The following is an 18,385-nucleotide window of genomic DNA, read 5'->3' as shown; positions in this document are numbered from 1 at the left end:
ACTTTAACTGCAAGCTGTTGGCTAGAGCGCATGTGCCAAGATCAGAGTGGGCACATATGCTATATAACGCAACATATGGTTTTTATGCAGATTTAAGACTATTCCTATGAAAATCTGTCGCCAATTGGATGGAAACCTAGCTGTTTATAACAATCAAATCAATGATGTATCATGTTAGCTCATGAATATTGATGTGGTACCAGTGGTTCCAGATTATTGTCCATCCTGAAATATTTCAATGCATTTTGAGTACTCTTGTGTATATTTCACAGATTTAGTTTTTTCCATGACTTATGCCATGTTAATATGATATCTAAATATGAGAGTGACTAACACAATCAATGGGGGCCCCCTAGAGGTCAGGTACTCTGGGCACAGCCTGGTCGGTAATTTGGCCAGGATTACTACAAATTTACCTAGCAGTAGACTAATATACCAATCTAAAATATTTTAACTGACATGGGTTAATTGATGCACTACCAAGTTTTGAAATTGCACCTTGTGAATTCTGATATCCTAACTCTCAACAGCAAAGTTCCTGTGAGTAAGCACTTCACTGTTAGTCTACATAAAATTCGATTTGATTTGAAGTTGAGAACCCGACTGAGTTTCGATTGATTAGTTTCAAAAACATTCCCGGGGTCCTGGGTGCGGCCCTGGTTGCAATATGTTATGCAGTTATCATAGATACAAGCATTTTCTGCTTGTAAATACAGTACATATCTCCTTGACCACTTTTTTTATCTACAGAACAGCGAAAACGGTTGACCCCTGCTTTCAACATGTCTTCCTCTGCACACTGTTCCGGGTCCAAGTTCCTTGGGCGCCTTAAAAGTCCCATCTGTAGCTCCAATGCTGAGCAAGAAGACCACCAACTTCCCAAGTTTGAGCCCTTTGCGGAGGCTGTGGCAATTCCCCGTGGCCCCTCCAGTGATGGTACAAGATAAATAGAATAAGTGTTGTGAGTGTGTGTGTTCATGTTCGTGTGTGTGTGTGTGTGTGTGTGTGTGTGTGTGTGTGTGTGTGTGTGTGTGTGTGTGTGTGTGTGTGTGTGTGTGTGTGTGTGTGTGTGTGTGTGTGCGAGTGTGCGAGAGAGAAAAAAGAGAGAGAACTAGTTAATTCTCTGTAATCAGTAAGTAAGTGATTAATCATATGTAATCAGATTAAAATACGCAAAAATAATCACAATTTCTTACCCCAGTCCTTGGCTGTCTATGATAAATGAGATTAACACACATTACACAGCAAATTCCTCAGTGTTAAAAAAAGAGAAATTAACACTGAGTGTTAAATCAACACTGAAACCATTGAGTCTGTGGACCCATACTGACACCGGAAAAGTGTTAAATTAAGAAACTGCTTAGTGTAAAGTCTTATTCAAATATTTCCCAGAGTCCCTTGCCTTCCGAGTAACTGTAGAGTTACCACCCATGACAGCATTTTTTTTTTTTTTTTATTTAACCTTTATTTAACTAGGCAAGTCAGTTAATTAAGAACAAATACTTATTTACATTGACAGCCTACCCCCACCCAACCCTAACCTGGACGACGCTGGGCCAATTGTGCACCGCCCTATGGGACTCCCAATCATGGCCGGTTGTGAAACAGCCTGGAATCAAACCAGTCTAGCACTGAGATGCAGTGCCTTCGACTGCTGCGCCACTCGGGAGCCAGATAGATGGTGAGTGACAGATAGATGGTTGCTGCATTCATCCACCAAGTGAGATCCTAAGCGAATATTTTACCATTAAAAATATATATATATATATAAAAAGCAAAGGCTTTATTTTGAGCACCTAGTTTTATCCTAATACAGGGGCCTGAAACTCATAACCATGCACATCATTGTTATATTTCCCAGCATGCTTTAATGCAGGTAGACTTTTTCAATTGTTTGTTTCAGTATCTATGTTTGTAGATGATTGATTAATTCATGAATTAATGAATTAATCTTATGTTACTCAAATGCTACTCAAATATAAATGACAAATGGCAAACATTTTCTAAACTAGTCCAATATCACTTGGATTTCATGTACCCGTTACTGAAATAGTTGTTCCAATTTAGATGGTTTACATAGTCTTGTGATTACATTTTGTCAATTCTTCCAGTAATTCTGAGTACTGTTTGCGGGTGATACATTTTTTTGAAGATGGCTATCCCCGCAGGTCTCTATTCTAATAGGAATTACACATAACCTTGCAAAATGTGATTTTCATGTTTGATATGGCCTGTGAACTAATTATGTTACGTTTGATACAGTTAACTTAGGAGCAGTTTGTCGATGCCTGTATCATTTTAGCAGAAAAATGTGATCAATGAAGTCTGAAGCTTTGTTTTGTCGAACAACCACCTGACATGGCTACAGTGAGCACGCGCTATGGCGCCACTAGCCTACACTGTGTTGATGAAAGCATCTAGTAATGAACGTATTTTTGACACAATTGGCAGGAAAGCCTCAATGCTTCAAGAAGCTTTGTTTTCCCATCACTACTGTAAACCATGAGTTTCAGATTTAGATTTGTTCCTAAAGGGGTACAAACACTTGTCACTGTAGTGGTACACTGTAAAGTCATCCTTTGTACCACCTTTAGTTATAACTGCATTATTGTATCCCAGTCCATACCTCAGGCCACACCAGGCCTGCAAGTAGGTTTTCAAAATGTGTTTTTTGAAGGATTTGGGATTTTCTGTTTCCAGGAAACTTCCAACCAGGGTTTCTGGAAAACCTGGGAGTTTTGGGAAAGTTACCAGAATTTTGCAACCCTTCCTGCAAGTCACATTATGCTGGCTAGCAAAGTGATGTATAAGCAACAGTTAATTATTTGTATTCACCTACAACCTACATTCAGAATGAGTGTAGGTTGCAGATCTACCTGCAATAGAGCATGCTGGGAAATTATTGATGACTTCCCAAACTCAGTCCTAGGGAGCCCAAGGGGTGCACGTTTAGTTATTTGCCTTAGCACTACCCAGCTGATTCAAATAATGAATTCATCATCGTCATCATGCTTTGATTATTTGAATCATGTGTGGTGCTGAGGCAAAAACCAAAATGTGCACCCCTTGAGGTCCCTAGGACCGAGTTTGGGAAACGCTGCCATAGCGTTTGCGCAAGGTAGTCTTTTTGTCTTCTACCGAAACTAATAACAAACCAATCAGGTGGTTGTTCGACAAAACAAAGCTTTGGACCTCATTGATCACATGCTTCTGATAAAGTGACAGAGAGTGCACACTGCTTCGAAGTAAACTGCTTAGCGGTTTTGACACTTGCCTCTGAGCTTCGGTATCAAACGTTACATCAATAGCTGTATTAGGGTGAAACTAGTTCCTCAAAATAAGGCCTTAGGAAGAACATATGGTATTGTGTTATATAATATTAAATAAATAAATAACATTCACTTAGGATCTCACTTTTAAAAAAAGGTGCTAAGTAGAACCATACAGGGTTCTTCGGTTTGTCCCCATAGGGTGACCCTTTTTGGTGCTGGACTGAATACGTTGCAGAGGGTTCTATCTAGAACCCTCTATATAGGGTTTTTCAAAGAGCCCCTGTATATGGTTCTACCTTGAACCCCCTATGAAGGGTTCTACCAATAACCATTTTATCATCTAAAGGTTCTTCCTAAAACTGTCTTCCTCAATCACCTAAACTGGAACAACCATCTCAGTAACGGGTGAAATAAATTAAATTACTAACAGATTGGATTAGTTTAGAAAACTGTATGTAATTTATCTTTGTGTAGCATAAAATGTATCAACCAATCAATATGTATGCAAAAACACGTGATAGAAAAACAAACAATTCTGACAATATTACTGCAATCAAGCATGCTGGTTAATATCATATATAGTTCAATGTAGAATCCTTCTGGCCTTCCAAAGAACCCTTCCTTCCAAAAACTGTTCTTAGGATGTTAAAAGTAGTTGGTAGAACCCTATCACAAAAAAAGCTTTTAGAACCCTTTCTTCTACATTTAGGATATAAAATGGATGAATGCAACAATCATGTCTCTGTCACTAACAAATACAGTCATGGGTGGTACATCTACAATTTACTTGAAAAGTAAGGCACTCTGGGAAATGTTTGAATAAGGCTTTACACTAAGCAGTGTATTAATTTAACACTGTTCTGGTGTCTATAGGTCCACAGACTCAACTGTTTCAGTTTTGATTGAACACTCAGTGTTAATTTATTATTTTTTTATCAATGGAGAATTTGCTGTATAGGCCCACAGGTTTATTGTGTGCCAACTTTGCTCGGCCGAGGTGGTCAGCAGACATCCTTGTTCCCATTTTGACTTCACACTCAGACCTGACATCCTGAAAAGCACCCTTTTTACCCAACAAGTTTAATCCAAAATATTTTACATTTGTTACCTGGTTATTTAAACATCATTATTTAGCTTGTGATCTCCTTATTTGCAGCCACCCTGGAATGTGTGAGAGTGGACATGATGCAAAATGAGAACAAGAGCGACCACCACTGTCACTTGTACGAAGGCAAAAACAACATTCTCATCGTCCGTAGGGCTCAAGAGTTTCAGATGACCCTCCAGTTCAACCAGCCTGTAAATCCCAGTGACAAATTCCAGATTGAGTTTTACATTGGTAAGATTTTACATATTTCCACCAATGTACTGTAAATTCCTTTCTGCTGGTTAAAAATGTCATTACATGCATTGCTTGACTTCACTGAGGGTGATATATGAAAAACAGTATTCACCATTTGGTAATAGTTTTAATGGGAGGGGTTGGTGTGATAGAGGTGAAGTTGCATCTCAATACTAAAATTCTTCCTCTTCATGTCTCCTCTCTGTCATCTGTGTTTAGCCTCTGTAGCCAATCAGAAACACTAATTAATAAAAGTGCCAAGTTGAAAGAAAAACAGATTATTGACATATTCCCATCTAAACAGCTGTAACATCTGTTGATAGTAACCTTGGGGTGCCTCCCGATTCTCCAGACTTCTCCCCAAGTGTGCACTTGCACTTGCACACTTCCCATCATGGATTTAGGGAGTTTCCACTATTGTTGAATCCATGACAGAGGTGTGCAAGTGCACACTTCAGAAGAAGGGTGTAGAATAGGGACGTGTCCAGGGTCTCTCTCACACATTATACTGAATGCTTACATCATACTCACAGGGGAATTGATGAAAATATATTTGTGTGCTCGATTCAATCTTTATTGCGGAAGTTCCGAGGTATAGAGCGATTGAAATTTGAAGGTAATTTCCGATTGATATGGCAGCGTTTACTGTGAATGCAGTCTACACAAATGCAGGAACATTGCCTTTAAAATTAAATCGCTCTATAAAACGGAACTTCCACGATACGGATTGTATCACGCCCTAGGTCCTTTAGTGTCAGCTACAAAACTGCAATATGTCAACTAAGTACAAACAAAGCTTCAAGGACAGCAAAGTGACTGCTTAAGAAGTATGACACCATTTTTTTTTTTTATCTTCAAACGACTTACCTTTCACTTATGCCTTGAAAAGGCTTTCATGCTCAATATATTTTTATCTCCCCGAATATGGTGTTGTCCTCTTACATCTGCTGTGAAATTCTTAGTTTACTGTGTTCAAAAGGTTTTGAGAATAGGGCATAAAAAAACTAAGCAGAGAGCACAATATTACACTACATATCCTTTAGCCTACATTTATTGGATTTGAGAGAGTTGTTGCGTGATAATTGTGAGGCACTAGTAGTACCCTAGTAGTCCATCTGCACTTTTTTTTTGAGTAGCTGTACTTTACTATTTATATTTTTGACAACTTTTTACTTTTACTCCACTACATTCCTAAAGAAAATAGGTACTTTTTACTCCATACATTTTCCCTGACAGACAAAATTACTCGTTACATTTCGAATGCTCAGGCGGGACAGAAATATGGTCAATTTCACACACCTATCAATGCAATGTGTTGCCATACCTACTGCCTCTGATCTGATGGACTCACTAAACACAAATACTGCATTTGTACATGATGTGTGAGAGTTGGAGGTATGCCCCTGGTTGTCCGTAAATTTAAAAAACAAGAAAATCCTGCCGTCTTGTTTGTATAATGAAAGGAATTTGATGAATAGCATTTAATTTTTATTTTTACGCAAGTATGACAATTGAGTACTTTTTCCACTACTGATGGTTTGTTGCATTCCATATCACCTTTATTGCAGTCGCGCTGCACAGACTACCGCCAACAGTATCTTCTGTAATGTTGTGATATTGAGCAGACCTTGACTTGTGTTGGTTGATGTGTTGTTAACGCAACAGTTTTTTGGTAGCACTTTATTTTACATTACAGAAAATTACCAGGTATTTATAAAATAAATGTCATGGTAACACAGTAATTGCACAGTAATAACTTATGATTTACATGCTTTGTTTCTTCAATACTCATTTAAACAGTAGCTACTTGGTACCATTTGTTACCAACTGAGGTTAATTATTTGAAGAATGTACCAGAAAGTATCGATTGTTACCACATAACGTCATATTGAATACTAAGAGTACAGTGGAAACATGAGTGTCTACATGTTTTGACGTTTCTGCTGTCATGTCACCGTCTCCCTCAGGTATCGATACCTACGTGTTGAATGGCACAAAGATCATCATCGCCTTTGACGGCTCACAAACTGGGAATTGGACCGGCCGCATGATACAGGAACAAGGGGATGAGTGCGTGGTGGGCATCACCCCTTCTGCGGATGCCATCATCGGAAAGTACTACACGAATGTGGCGGTCATCGGTTACAATGGAATCTCAAGGACACAAAAGGACTCTGGAACAGACTTCTACCTGCTGTTCAACGCCTGGGCGTCCAGTGAGTGGAATCTTTGTGGATTTTTGTTTGTCTTCTGAGGACTGCTTAAGATAAGATAAAACATATGCATTATACACCCCTTATGGGGAAAAACGAATGATTTCACATGTGGTAAATCACATGAATTAACTTGTGACATTCAATGTTAAATCATGTGAAATTGTGTTTTTGGAACACTTAACGTGATGATATTTCACATGAAGTTTCACATGTGGATTTTTACGTGATCCCATAACCTTTCACATGTGGATTCAAATTTTCACGTTAATATTTTACACGAGATTTCACAGATGATGCCTCTGCAAACAAAAATGTGACGTTAGGATAAATACACAAACAGTGCTTTTAACATAAAATGTAAATAATTGACACTTTCACATATGATTACATTGTGTATGTTTATACGGTAATTATTATTCAACATATCCTCACCTGGGATATGAACTCGCAACCTCTTAGTTGAAGGCATTCCAATATTCCTGCTACGCCACCACGTCTGTGTCAATGGCTGATTTAACCTGTATTCCCACAATTTGGACTTGAGTAAATTCAATCTCAGCTTTTTCAAATTAATAAAAAACACTTGAGAAAAAATATTATATTTACAATAATAATATGCCCCACCAACATAAGACAACTACACAGAAAACCCCTCACATCATCAATAATCAGAGAATATGTAATCAGAGATGTATTATAGGTAATGAAAGTGTAGAGGAACGCTTCAGTAAAGACTTTGCAGCGCATCAGATTGATCAGCGTACCCCAAATCCATTGGTTGTGAGTTGAAATCCCAGGTGGGGTCATATTGAAAAGTCAGTACTAAGTGATCATGTCAAATGGAATCATATTATCATTGATTAGACGTTTTACACTATTTTAGCTGAACATCGTACCACTTACTTTGAAACCCCCATATCGTTTCATTCCCCTATTTTTTTTAAACGTGTGAAATTTCATTTTCACTTGTGAAATAGCTGTTTTCACATGTTTAGCTGAAATGTTCACATGTAAAAAAAAAAGAGACGCCATATGTGAAACTGCAAATGAAAACACTGCACCACCTAGAGTTCACGTTATCATCACATTTTCACATGTGAGAAAAATTACATTTTTTCACGTCACGTGAATTGAAGATTCTAACTCTCACATGTGGAACTGCCTTTTCACGTGTAAAAAACTTTCACTTGAAAATAAAATTAGCATTTTCGTATGTTGAAATTTTGCATCCCCATGTTGTCACATTTATTTCACATGGTATAATGTTTTCACAAGTGAAGTTTCATGTTATCACATGTTACTTTTATATTTGGCCACAAGTTATCACATTAACTTAACATAAGATCACATGCAATCACATGAGAAACACATGTTATCAAGTGTAATTCATGTTGGTTTTTCTGTAAGGGACATCATTAAAATGAACACTGACTAAATAAGTGTCAGACAGCTATGGGACCGCTCAGTAACATCCCAGGGAATTCACTGCCCCAATGCATGTGTCATTTTTAACATGCTTTAACACGCCGTTTGGAGGAGAGTGGATATATGAAAGCTAATACTTGGACTATTAAATGATGAACATCAATTCTCATCCTAACATTCGTCCCACTCCCACTAAGAAATGTTGTTTCATAAATTGAAAAAAAATACACTATACTTGTTTAGGAACAAAACATTTGGCGAACAATTCAATGTTTCATTCATTGATTCATGATAAAATCTGACAGTCATGAGATACTGTAGCCTACATGAAAAGCATGTTTTGATTACCAAAAGAAAAACATGGAGTTACTTTTCTTTTTGTTAAAGCTCCACAGTTAAATGCAAAATTCTACTGACAAAATACAAAATGTCAATAGTCGATACACCAGTGTAAATTAACATTCAGTCAATATTTACTCTTTTAATTTTTTTTCTTCACCAAACCATCAAAATCCACGAGGATCAGGCGCGGTCTACAGTCATATGGGAAACGCATCACCAAGGCCTCCTTCGGTTTCACATTCATTCAAAAGTCACTCACACAAACAGTAGCCGGTAGCATAGTTCTCCCAATCAGCTCCTTCCATCCCATATGGATAACCAGCCGGTCGGAGAGCAGAGTTCTCCCACTCGAGCGTGCCTCCATGCAGCCAAGTAATTAGAATTGTTGTCGCATCCAAGTTGTAGTATCCACGGCTTGAACCCGTCCAGAATGGCGGGAGAAGCCCCATTCCCATCACGTCCTCAAAGCAAAAGACAGGTCCAATATGTGTAAAAGTCTGGATGAAATGTATTTAGTTGGTAATGACATTTCAGACATGTGGACAGTTTAGTACTCACTGTTCGCCCATCCAGTAAGCTAGCAGTGAGGGAGATGATAGTGCAGAGAAAGCTGCCCATGCTTCTCTTCGTATGCTTGCTCCACAGGGCTAGAGTAGGCCTGGCTAGCATGCATGCAGCCTAGCGCGGTCACGTCACTTAAATCCAGCGATAACTTCAGAAGACAGGTTCCACAGACGTTAAAAACACTCAAAAACACAGCTGCCACCAATGTAATGTGCCATTAGGAGGCTTCAGATAGTGGTACATCAGCTGTGTGAACGCTAAGACTTGGACACCAGACAGCATACGGAGCTCAACAGGACGTGACTTCATTCCAGGACATGCGACCACAGTCAAAATTAGTTCACGTGACACAAATGAATTTATAGACACAGGTCAGGCATTAGAAATCAATGATGAACATCCAATTCTCATCCTTACAATTCTTACAAGTCACATCTAAAGTAACAGATGACCAGATTCTGGTAATGAGGCTGCAATTTATTTCTGATTTCTTTAGATGACGAAGTGTACATGCCCAATGAGGAAGACAGGCAGGAGTATGTGATGAATGAAAATGGCTACATACACGAGGAGGAATCAGGTGATGGAAGGCAATGGTATTATGGTCAGGTACAGTAAAAGACCACACACACATGCCCCACGCACACACACTTATCAAATACCTTAATATACTGTATACTCTACACACACATTTACAGTTGTGTCATTATTGTTCTTTTTTTGAGGCTGGAGGCTATATTTCTCTCTTGTAGTTTGTGGCAGGGATTCTTGATGCCTGTTTCCAAATCTTGGATGACTCACACATGCCTCTAGTAAACAGAGGCAATGCTGTCAAAGTCTGCAGGATAGGCTCTGCAATGGTGAGTGATATTTGCAGATAACATAAGCACACTACACAAATTCCAAAATGAACCCTAGTATAAGCACTAAGAAGAGCCAAGTGCTTTTACAACCACAAGACATACCAAGCATTTAACCTGAACTTCAGTCTACATCCACAGAATGTGTTTTGCAGTAGATACTATATATATATACAGTACATATTGAATGAGATATTGTCTCATTTGATTCTTTTTCTATAATATTTTAGGAAAAAGTTTGAAAAAAGTGTAGATTTGTGTCTACATTCAACTGGTAAAAGTTAACTGTGATATGAATAAAGGAAAACAATTTCCCTGGTACCTGGCCTTAATTAAACACTCAATTTCCCTTTTCATGCTTTTATCAACTTACTTTGAACATTTCATTTCAAACTAACCTATCCGTATACCTGGTGCACTAATCTCTTTGGGTTCTTTTTCTACATATTTTTCCATTCCTTGTGGAACCAGATGAACTCCCAGGATGACCGCGGAGTCTTGGTGGGCAACTGGAGCGATGACTACTCCCTTGGCACTGCACCAACCTTCTGGATTGGCAGTGACCAGATCCTGCTCCAGTACGTCAACAAAGGGCCCGTCAGCTACGCCCAGTGCTGGGTCTACGCCGGGACGCTCAACACCTGTGAGTGCCTGATCAAATTCCCTTTTCATTTTCAATGTCCACCTCACAACATAGGTCATGTGTCTTCCAAATTACCTGTGATTTGCACTGGGGGATTGATGGTCAATAGAAAACAGGCCCATCCAGTTATAAACTGCAGTTTTCAACTAAGGTTGCCTTTTTTTAGTGGGTAGATCAGCTTTAATATTGCAGATGGATTGTGGTTTCCATCAATATAGTTGTCTGCATCATTTTGGAATCTCCAATATATATCTTTTAAAATATATTTTCCTTTATTATTTTCCCTTAACCCTACCACCCTCCCTTAATTGGAGTAAACTAATGGACAACAACACTTAGGCTTCTACTTCCAGCTTATACATACATTTTACAGATACAGTATATTTTAAAATAGTTCTCTTTTCATTGTGTAATGAGTATGATGGGAGACAGAGAGCTGGTTTCAAGCGCAGGGTGCAGCAGGTGTTTCTTTAGTACAGGACCACAGGAGGAGGCAGGCAGCATGTTTCAGGGACAGGTAGAAGGTCATACACAGGGAATCCAAAAATGTAACAGTACAGGCAGGGGAAAAGGCTAATGACGTATCCTGGGAGATCAGGCAAGATATTGTTGATAGGATATCTGATAGGCAAAAAAACGTAATTAATGAGGCTGACCAAAAACGAATATACACGGGAGGGCTAATATGGACAAAACCAGAACTCTGAATAGAATGTGGAAGAAAAAAAAACAATACCTCACAATGATGCGGTGCAAGGAACTGATCTAAATAGTGTGTGTAAATGACATACAGGTGTGTGAGCAGGTGATCAGAATTCAGGTGGTTGGGATAAGGAGAGTGAGCTGCGTTCAGGGGATCTATGTGTTTGAGAGTGTGAGTTGGAAGCAGACATTAAAGTTTGTTTTTAATACCATCCTTCAGCAACCCTCAACCCCTCCCATCTATCTCTGAAGACCATCCAGTTTTGATTTCAATTTGCGAAATATTTTTCAACTGTGCTGTTTCACTAAAGTTCCGATCGTTTCTATTCTCATAGTTTCTACAGATTGTAAATTAAAGATAAACATTTTTGCTAAGAGTATGTTATTGATGGACTGACTATGGCTTTTAAAAAATCACCCAACAGTGCTATTTGCAGAATTAGCAATTCTTCAGCCATTCCTGAACCTGCAACCAAAAACAAGCTACATATGGACAATACCAAAACAAATGATTTAGTTATTCTGTCTCTTTGCATCAAAATATGTAAATCTGGGATGGTTGTATCCCATATATACAGTATAACATTATATTGGTATCAGGTATGAAGGTAAAACCTAGACGCAGATCACGTAGAATAAAGAATAGTTTAATATTCCAACAGGGGCAGGCAAAAGACAGGTCAAGACAGGCAGGGGTCAGTAAGCCAGAGGCTGGGCAACGGTACCGGCAGGCAGGATCAGGGTAAGGCAGAGATCGGTAATCCAGAGGGGGGCAAAGGTACAGGTCGGCAGGCAGGCAGGCAGAGTGGTCAGGCAGACGGGCTTGGAGTCAGGACAGGCAAGGGTCAAAACCAGGAGGGTGAGAAAAGAGAGACTTATAAAAGCTGGCGCTGAAACACAAAACTCTGGTTGACATGAACAAACAAGACGAACTGGCAACAACAGGGATAATGGGGTGACACCTGGAGGGGGGTGGAGACAATCACAAAGACAGGTGAAACCGATCAGGGTGTGACAATTGGTTGAAAAAATGTTGTATAATAATTTAAATTTAAAAACTCTAAGTTTAGAATCCAGCATCGTTTGTGTATCAACTCATAAACCATATGCCATGGAATCGGTACATCAAAAATCTCTTTTCAACTATTTTGCAATCTATATGACACAACTCTAAATGAAATTGATATACTTTTTTATTTATCACCATTTTTCTTAACCAATTCAGGTCTTTAATTGAGGGTCAACAGACAAGTTCCTTACTATCTCCCCCTTCCACTTACCTCTTCCATTTTTGCGGTAATGCTGCAATTAGTTGGTTGTGTTGAAGAGCAGACATTTCCATATATTTTTGTTAGCTGCATGTGTGACATACCTCCACCAGTCCTATTTATGATATTATTTACAAAGATTATACCGTTTCTAAACATTTTTTCAATTAAAAAAAAAAATCTATTAGCATATTTGAGTTTAACCACAATATTTGCTGTAATATTTGTTCTGTCTTTTCTGGTGGATTAAACTGAAATTGCTAACAACTTTCTATGGCTTGTTTTAAAAATAGCAATATTTTGGAGATTATTTCATTTTCAAATAACTGAAAGTGAGAGGTTGCAATCTGAATAAAGGGAAAAAGGCCATTCTTCAACACAAGAGACATTTTTACTAATCTGCCAGAGAATCAGTATGGATTTAAGTATACTGTAACTTTTGTATGACTGAAGCCTTTAGTTTAATATTGAATAATTTATGTCCTCTGAATTCATATTCATTATATAAATATACCTGTTCAACTTTGTCTGGCTTGCCCTATAATTAAAAAAACAAGTCACTTGGTGAAGGCAAGGTCATAAGCAAATAGGTAAACTGGGATATGAATAAAGAGTTAATCACAGTGATTTTTCCACAAATAGACAGGTATTTTCCTTTCCATGGTAGCAAGATCTTATCTATTTTTGCTAACTTTCTATTAAGATTTTTTGTAGTGATGTCATGTATACTCCCTCTCCGGCCTCCAGGTCATCAGGCTGCTGATTATCCAGCACACCTGTCACCATTGTTTCGCGCACCAGCGCCTCATGACACTCACTTGGACTCCATCACCTCTTTGATTATCTAGCCTATATCTGTCACTCCCCTTGGTTCTTTCATCAGGTGTTATTGATTCTTTTTTCCATGTTGGTGCGTTGTTTGTGTTTCGTGTTCATTATTTTATTTATTAAAACTCTCACTCCCTGAACTTGCTTCCCGACTCTCAGCTTACTCGTTTCTTTCGGGATATGAATACTGAGTATGTCCACTTTACCGTCAGACCATTTTATTGGTAAACTACACAATAATATAAAAGTAAAACATTTGTGTGATCAAATAAGTAATATAGTACAGTACACTAATCATCATTTGGTTGTAATCAAGAGAGGTTAGGAAAATTATCTAGATCCTAAGGCTGTGGAGGGAGCCAAATTGTGGCTTTAAAACAGTGGTTCTTAACCTGGGTTCGATCGAACCCCAGGGTTTCGGTGAGTCAGTCTCAGGGGTTCGGCGGAGGTCAAGACACACACCCGACTCATATGATTCGTGATGACACGCCCCGCTTGGCCATCATTGGCTGCAGGTGATCACGCAACATCGCTTGGCCTATCTGTGCTGCAGGGAATTTGGCGCGCTCAGTAGTCGAATTGTGACTGTCGGGATGGTACGTCGTGTGATTTCTTTCTTAATATTTTAATCCCTTCATACTAACTATGTCGAGCAAAAAAAGAAAGTGGTCGGACGAATATGTACAATATGGATTCACATGTATAACGGAACGTGATGAGAGTCAGCGTCCTAACTGCATGATTTGCAATGCCAAGTTGAGCAATTCTAGTCTAGCACCGGCAAAACTAAGAGAACACTTCCTTAAGCTGCATGGAGATGGACAATACAAGAACACAACGCTCGCTGAATTCAAGGTGAAGAGAGCCAGATTCGATGAAAAGGCTACTCTGCCTGTTCTCGGCTTTGTACCGATCCTCACAGCATCGTACGAAGTTGCTTACCTGATCGCAAAGCAGGGCAAACCACACACCATTGGTGAAACACTCATAAAACCAGCTGTGTTGAAGATGACGAATATCATGCTGGGAAAAGCGGCTGAAGTTAAGTTATCCAAAATTCCTCTTTCAAATGACACCATTAGCGACAGAATAGAGGACATGAGCAAAGACATCTTGGCTCAAGTAGTTGCAGATCTGATTTCAAGCCCGGCAAAATTCAGCCTTCAACTCGACGAGACCACAGACGTTTCCAATCTAAGCCAGCTTGCTGTATTTGTGCGCTATGTGAAAGACAACATGATAAAGGAAGATTTTTTATTTTGTAAGCCTCTTACGACAACAACTAAGGCAGCCGATGTGAAGAAACTTGTGGATGACTTCTTCAAAGACAACAATCTTTCGTGGGATATGGTTTAGCAGTTTGTTCGGACGGAGCTCCAGTCATGCTGGGAAGAAAGTCTGGTTTTGGTGCGCTAGTGAAAGCCGATGCACCACACATCATTGTTATGCATTGTATTCTGCACAGGCATGCGTTGGCAACAAAAACCTTGCCTCCAAAACTGGCAGAAGTATTAAAAATTGTAGTGGAATGTGTGAACTATGTGCGAAATAGTGCTCTGAGGCACCGCATCTTCAGTGAGCTGTGTAAAGAAATGGGCTCTGAATTCAAGGTACTTCTGTACCATTCTAACGTTCGGTGGTTATCCCGGGGACAGGTGCTGAATCGTGTTTTTGCCGTGCGTGTGGAATTAGCCCTGTTTTTGCAAGAGCACCAACATCGTCATGCAGATTGCTTAAAAAATTCTGAGTTCATTCTCATTTTAGCGTACATGGCTGATATCTTCGCAGCTCTCAATCATCTCAATCAACAGATGCAGGGCGGTGGAGTCAACATCATCGAAGCGGAAGAAAACCTGAAGGCTTTTCAAAAAAAGCTACCGTTATGGAAACGACGAACAGAGAACGATAACTTCGCAAACTTTCCCCTGCTGGACGACTGTGTAAGTAAGATCGAAGATGTATCTGGAATCAGAGACATTTCTGTACCCGCGGAACTGAAGCAAGCAATTGCCACGCACTTAGATGAGCTTGCAAAGTCTCTCGACGGATACTTCCCTACAAGAGAGTCATATCCAGCATGGGTGAGACAGCCGTTCACGTTTAGTGTTGAGACAACAGATGTCAATGATGAATACCTCGATGAAATCATTGAAATTCAGCAGAGCCAGGTTCAACAGCAACTCTTCAGAACAACAACGCTCTCAACGTTTTGGTGTCAACAAATGGTAACGTACCCTGTTATTGCTAAGAAAGCTCTGGAGATTTTCATACCGTTTGTTACAACATATCTTTGCGAGCAATCCTTTTCGAGGATGCTGGACATAAAAACGAAGAAAAGGAAGACTTTGTTGCGAAAATGACATGAGAGTGGCACTTGCCAAGGTGAAGCCGCGCATTTCTGAACTGGTCTCTGAAAGGCAACAGCAGAAGTCACACTGATTTGCAGTAAATATACATTATTATGTTTTTGTTTTTGTGTGAAAATCATGTTTTAATGGTTGTGTTCTTTGAACACTGATGTTGATGCACGGTTCATTTTGTGCACCAGTAAAATATATACCTATGTTTTGAATTTTATGTTTCCAATTAAGAAGGGTTCGGTGAATGCGCATATGAAACTGGTGGGGGTCAGTACCTCCAACAAGGTTAAGAACCACTGCTTTAAAAGAAAACATGAATCATCAGCGTACAATGTCATCTTTGTTTTTAAGCCCTGGATTTCTAGCCCCTTGATATTATTGTTATTATTTGTATTATTGTTGGAACTGATTTTAATAGCTAACATTTCGATGGCCATAACAAATAGATATGCCGATAGTGGACAATTGTCACGTCCTGACCAGCAGATGGAGCTATTGTGTTAGTTTTGGGGTCAGGACGTGGCAGTTTTGTGTGTGTGAATGTTTGTTGGTGATTGGGACTTCCAATTGAAGGCAGGTGTGTTGAGTTGCCTTTGATTGGAAGTCCTATATAGGTGTGTGTGTTTTTCTTTGGGGTTGTGGGTAGTTGTTTTTGCACTGCGTTTGTAGAGCCTGTAAAACTGTTGCTGTTGTCATTTTTATTGTTTTGTCAGTGAATACTTTACTCCTTTTTAAAAAATTTAAACCATGAGTATTCACATACCCGCTGCGCCTTGGTCCTCTTCTCTCCAGTACGACATTTTCTGTGACGAGTACGACATTTTTTATGACAGAACTACCCACCACCAAAGGACCAAGCAGCGGACGAACGAGGAGGAAGGATGGACCTGGGAGGACAAGTTAAGGGAGCGAAGGGAACCCGAGAGGCAGCCCCAATAATTTGTTTTGGGGGGGCACAAGGGCTGTTTGACGGGGCAAGGATGGAGCCCCAGGCTAGCTCCCCGCACTAGCCCTGAGGTGCGTGTCTCCAGGCTGGCACATCCAGTACCAGCCCCACGCATCAGGCGTCTAGTGCGTCAGCCCAGCCTCGCCAGTCAACAGTCACCAGAGCTGCCCGCCAGTCGTAAGTCACCAGAGCTGCCCGCCAGTCGTAAGTCGCCAGAGCCGCCCGCCAGTCGTAAGTCGCCCGAGCCGCCCGCCAGTCGTAAGTCGCCAGAGCTGCCCGCCAGTCGTAAGTCGCCAGAGCTGCCCGCCAGTCGTAAGTCGCCAGAGCTGCCCGCCAGTCGTAAGTCACCAGAGCTGCCCGCCAGTCGTAAGTCGCCAGAGCTGCCCGCCAGTCGTAAGTCGCCAGAGCTGCCCGCCAGTCGTAAGTCGCCAGAGCTGCCCGCCAGTCGTAAGTCACCAGAGCTGCCCGCCAGTCGTAAGTCACCAGAGCTGCCCGCCAGTCAGGAGCCGCCAGATCCGCCCGCTAGTCAAGAGCCGCCAGAGCCGCCCGCTAGTCAGGAGCCGCCAGAGCGGCCCGACTGCCCGGAGCTGCCAGAGCGGCCCGACTGCCCGGAGCTGCCAGAGCGGCCCGACTGCCCGGAGCTGCCAGAGCGGCCCGACTGCCCGGAGCCGCCAGAGCGGCCCGACTGCCCGGAGCCGGAGCCGCCAGAGCGGCCCGACTGCCCAGAGCCGCTAGAGTGGCCCGAGTGCCCCTCCTGTCCTCCGGCCCAGCCCGAGGGGCCCTCCTGTCCTCCGGCCCAGCCCGAGGGGCCCTCCTGTCCTCCGGCCCAGCCCGAGGGGCCCTCCTGTCCTCCGGCCCAGCCCGAGTGGCCCGTCTGCCCGGCGCAGCTATCGGCGCCACCAAAGTGGGCGACGCCGAAGGTGGAGCGAGGTCCATGTCCTGCACCTGAGCCACCTCCAGGATAGGTGGGTTGGGGAGGGAGGGTGTAGCACAGTGCCGTCGGTGACGGCAGCCACCCTCCCTTCCCTCCCTTATTGTTTAGGGGTTATTGGTTAACTTACATCTAGACGTTCCGCTAGCGGAACACCTGCTCCAATATCCAATGATGGGCGTGGCGCGAAATACAAATTCCTCGAAAATCCGAAAACTTCCATTTTTCATTTTGCGCCTTGGTCCTCTTCTCTCCAGTACGACATTTTCTGTGACGAGTACGACATTTTTTGTGACAACAATCTTGTTTTACTCCATTTGACAGTTTAATACTGAGAAGTCCCATTTAATATTTTACATGTAGGGTTACTATACACAACTTTAACCCATTGTGTAAGAGATTCTCCAAAATTGAAATATTCCAGGCATTTATATATAAATTCCAGTCATACTTTATCAAAAGCCTTTTCAAAATGAGCTATGAATACCAGGCCTGGTTTCCCAGATTTTTCATAGTGTTCTATTGTTTCCAGTATTTGTGTTATATTATCTCCAATGTATCATCCATGTAAAAAAGCTGTCTGATTAGGATGAATAATATCCAGCAATACATTTTTTTATTTTGTGCGCTTCGCATTTTGCTAGAATTTTTCATCACAAAACTTAAGTGTAAGGGGCCTCCAATTT

At 41.0% G+C, this 18,385-nt stretch overlaps 1 protein-coding gene across 1 annotated transcript in view; it reads left to right on the top strand.

Annotated features, from left to right (window-relative positions):
* Positions 1–782: 782 nt before the first annotated feature.
* Positions 783–18,385, top strand: part of LOC106578630 (coagulation factor XIII A chain) — a 41,751-nt gene continuing 24,148 nt past the window's right edge. The window contains exons 1-6 of the mRNA XM_014157638.3: positions 783–936; positions 4,429–4,611; positions 6,582–6,830; positions 9,658–9,770; positions 9,914–10,021; positions 10,493–10,664. Of these exons, the coding sequence (XP_014013113.3) occupies positions 783–936; positions 4,429–4,611; positions 6,582–6,830; positions 9,658–9,770; positions 9,914–10,021; positions 10,493–10,664 (979 nt within the window). The remainder of the gene's footprint in view (positions 937–4,428; positions 4,612–6,581; positions 6,831–9,657; positions 9,771–9,913; positions 10,022–10,492; positions 10,665–18,385) is intronic.

The sequence above is a fragment of the Salmo salar genome, chromosome 19 (assembly GCF_965601325.2).
Source record: "Salmo salar chromosome 19, fSalSal1, whole genome shotgun sequence".
Taxonomy (NCBI): domain Eukaryota; kingdom Metazoa; phylum Chordata; class Actinopteri; order Salmoniformes; family Salmonidae; genus Salmo; species Salmo salar.
This window is presented reverse-complemented; position numbering and strand designations above follow the sequence as displayed.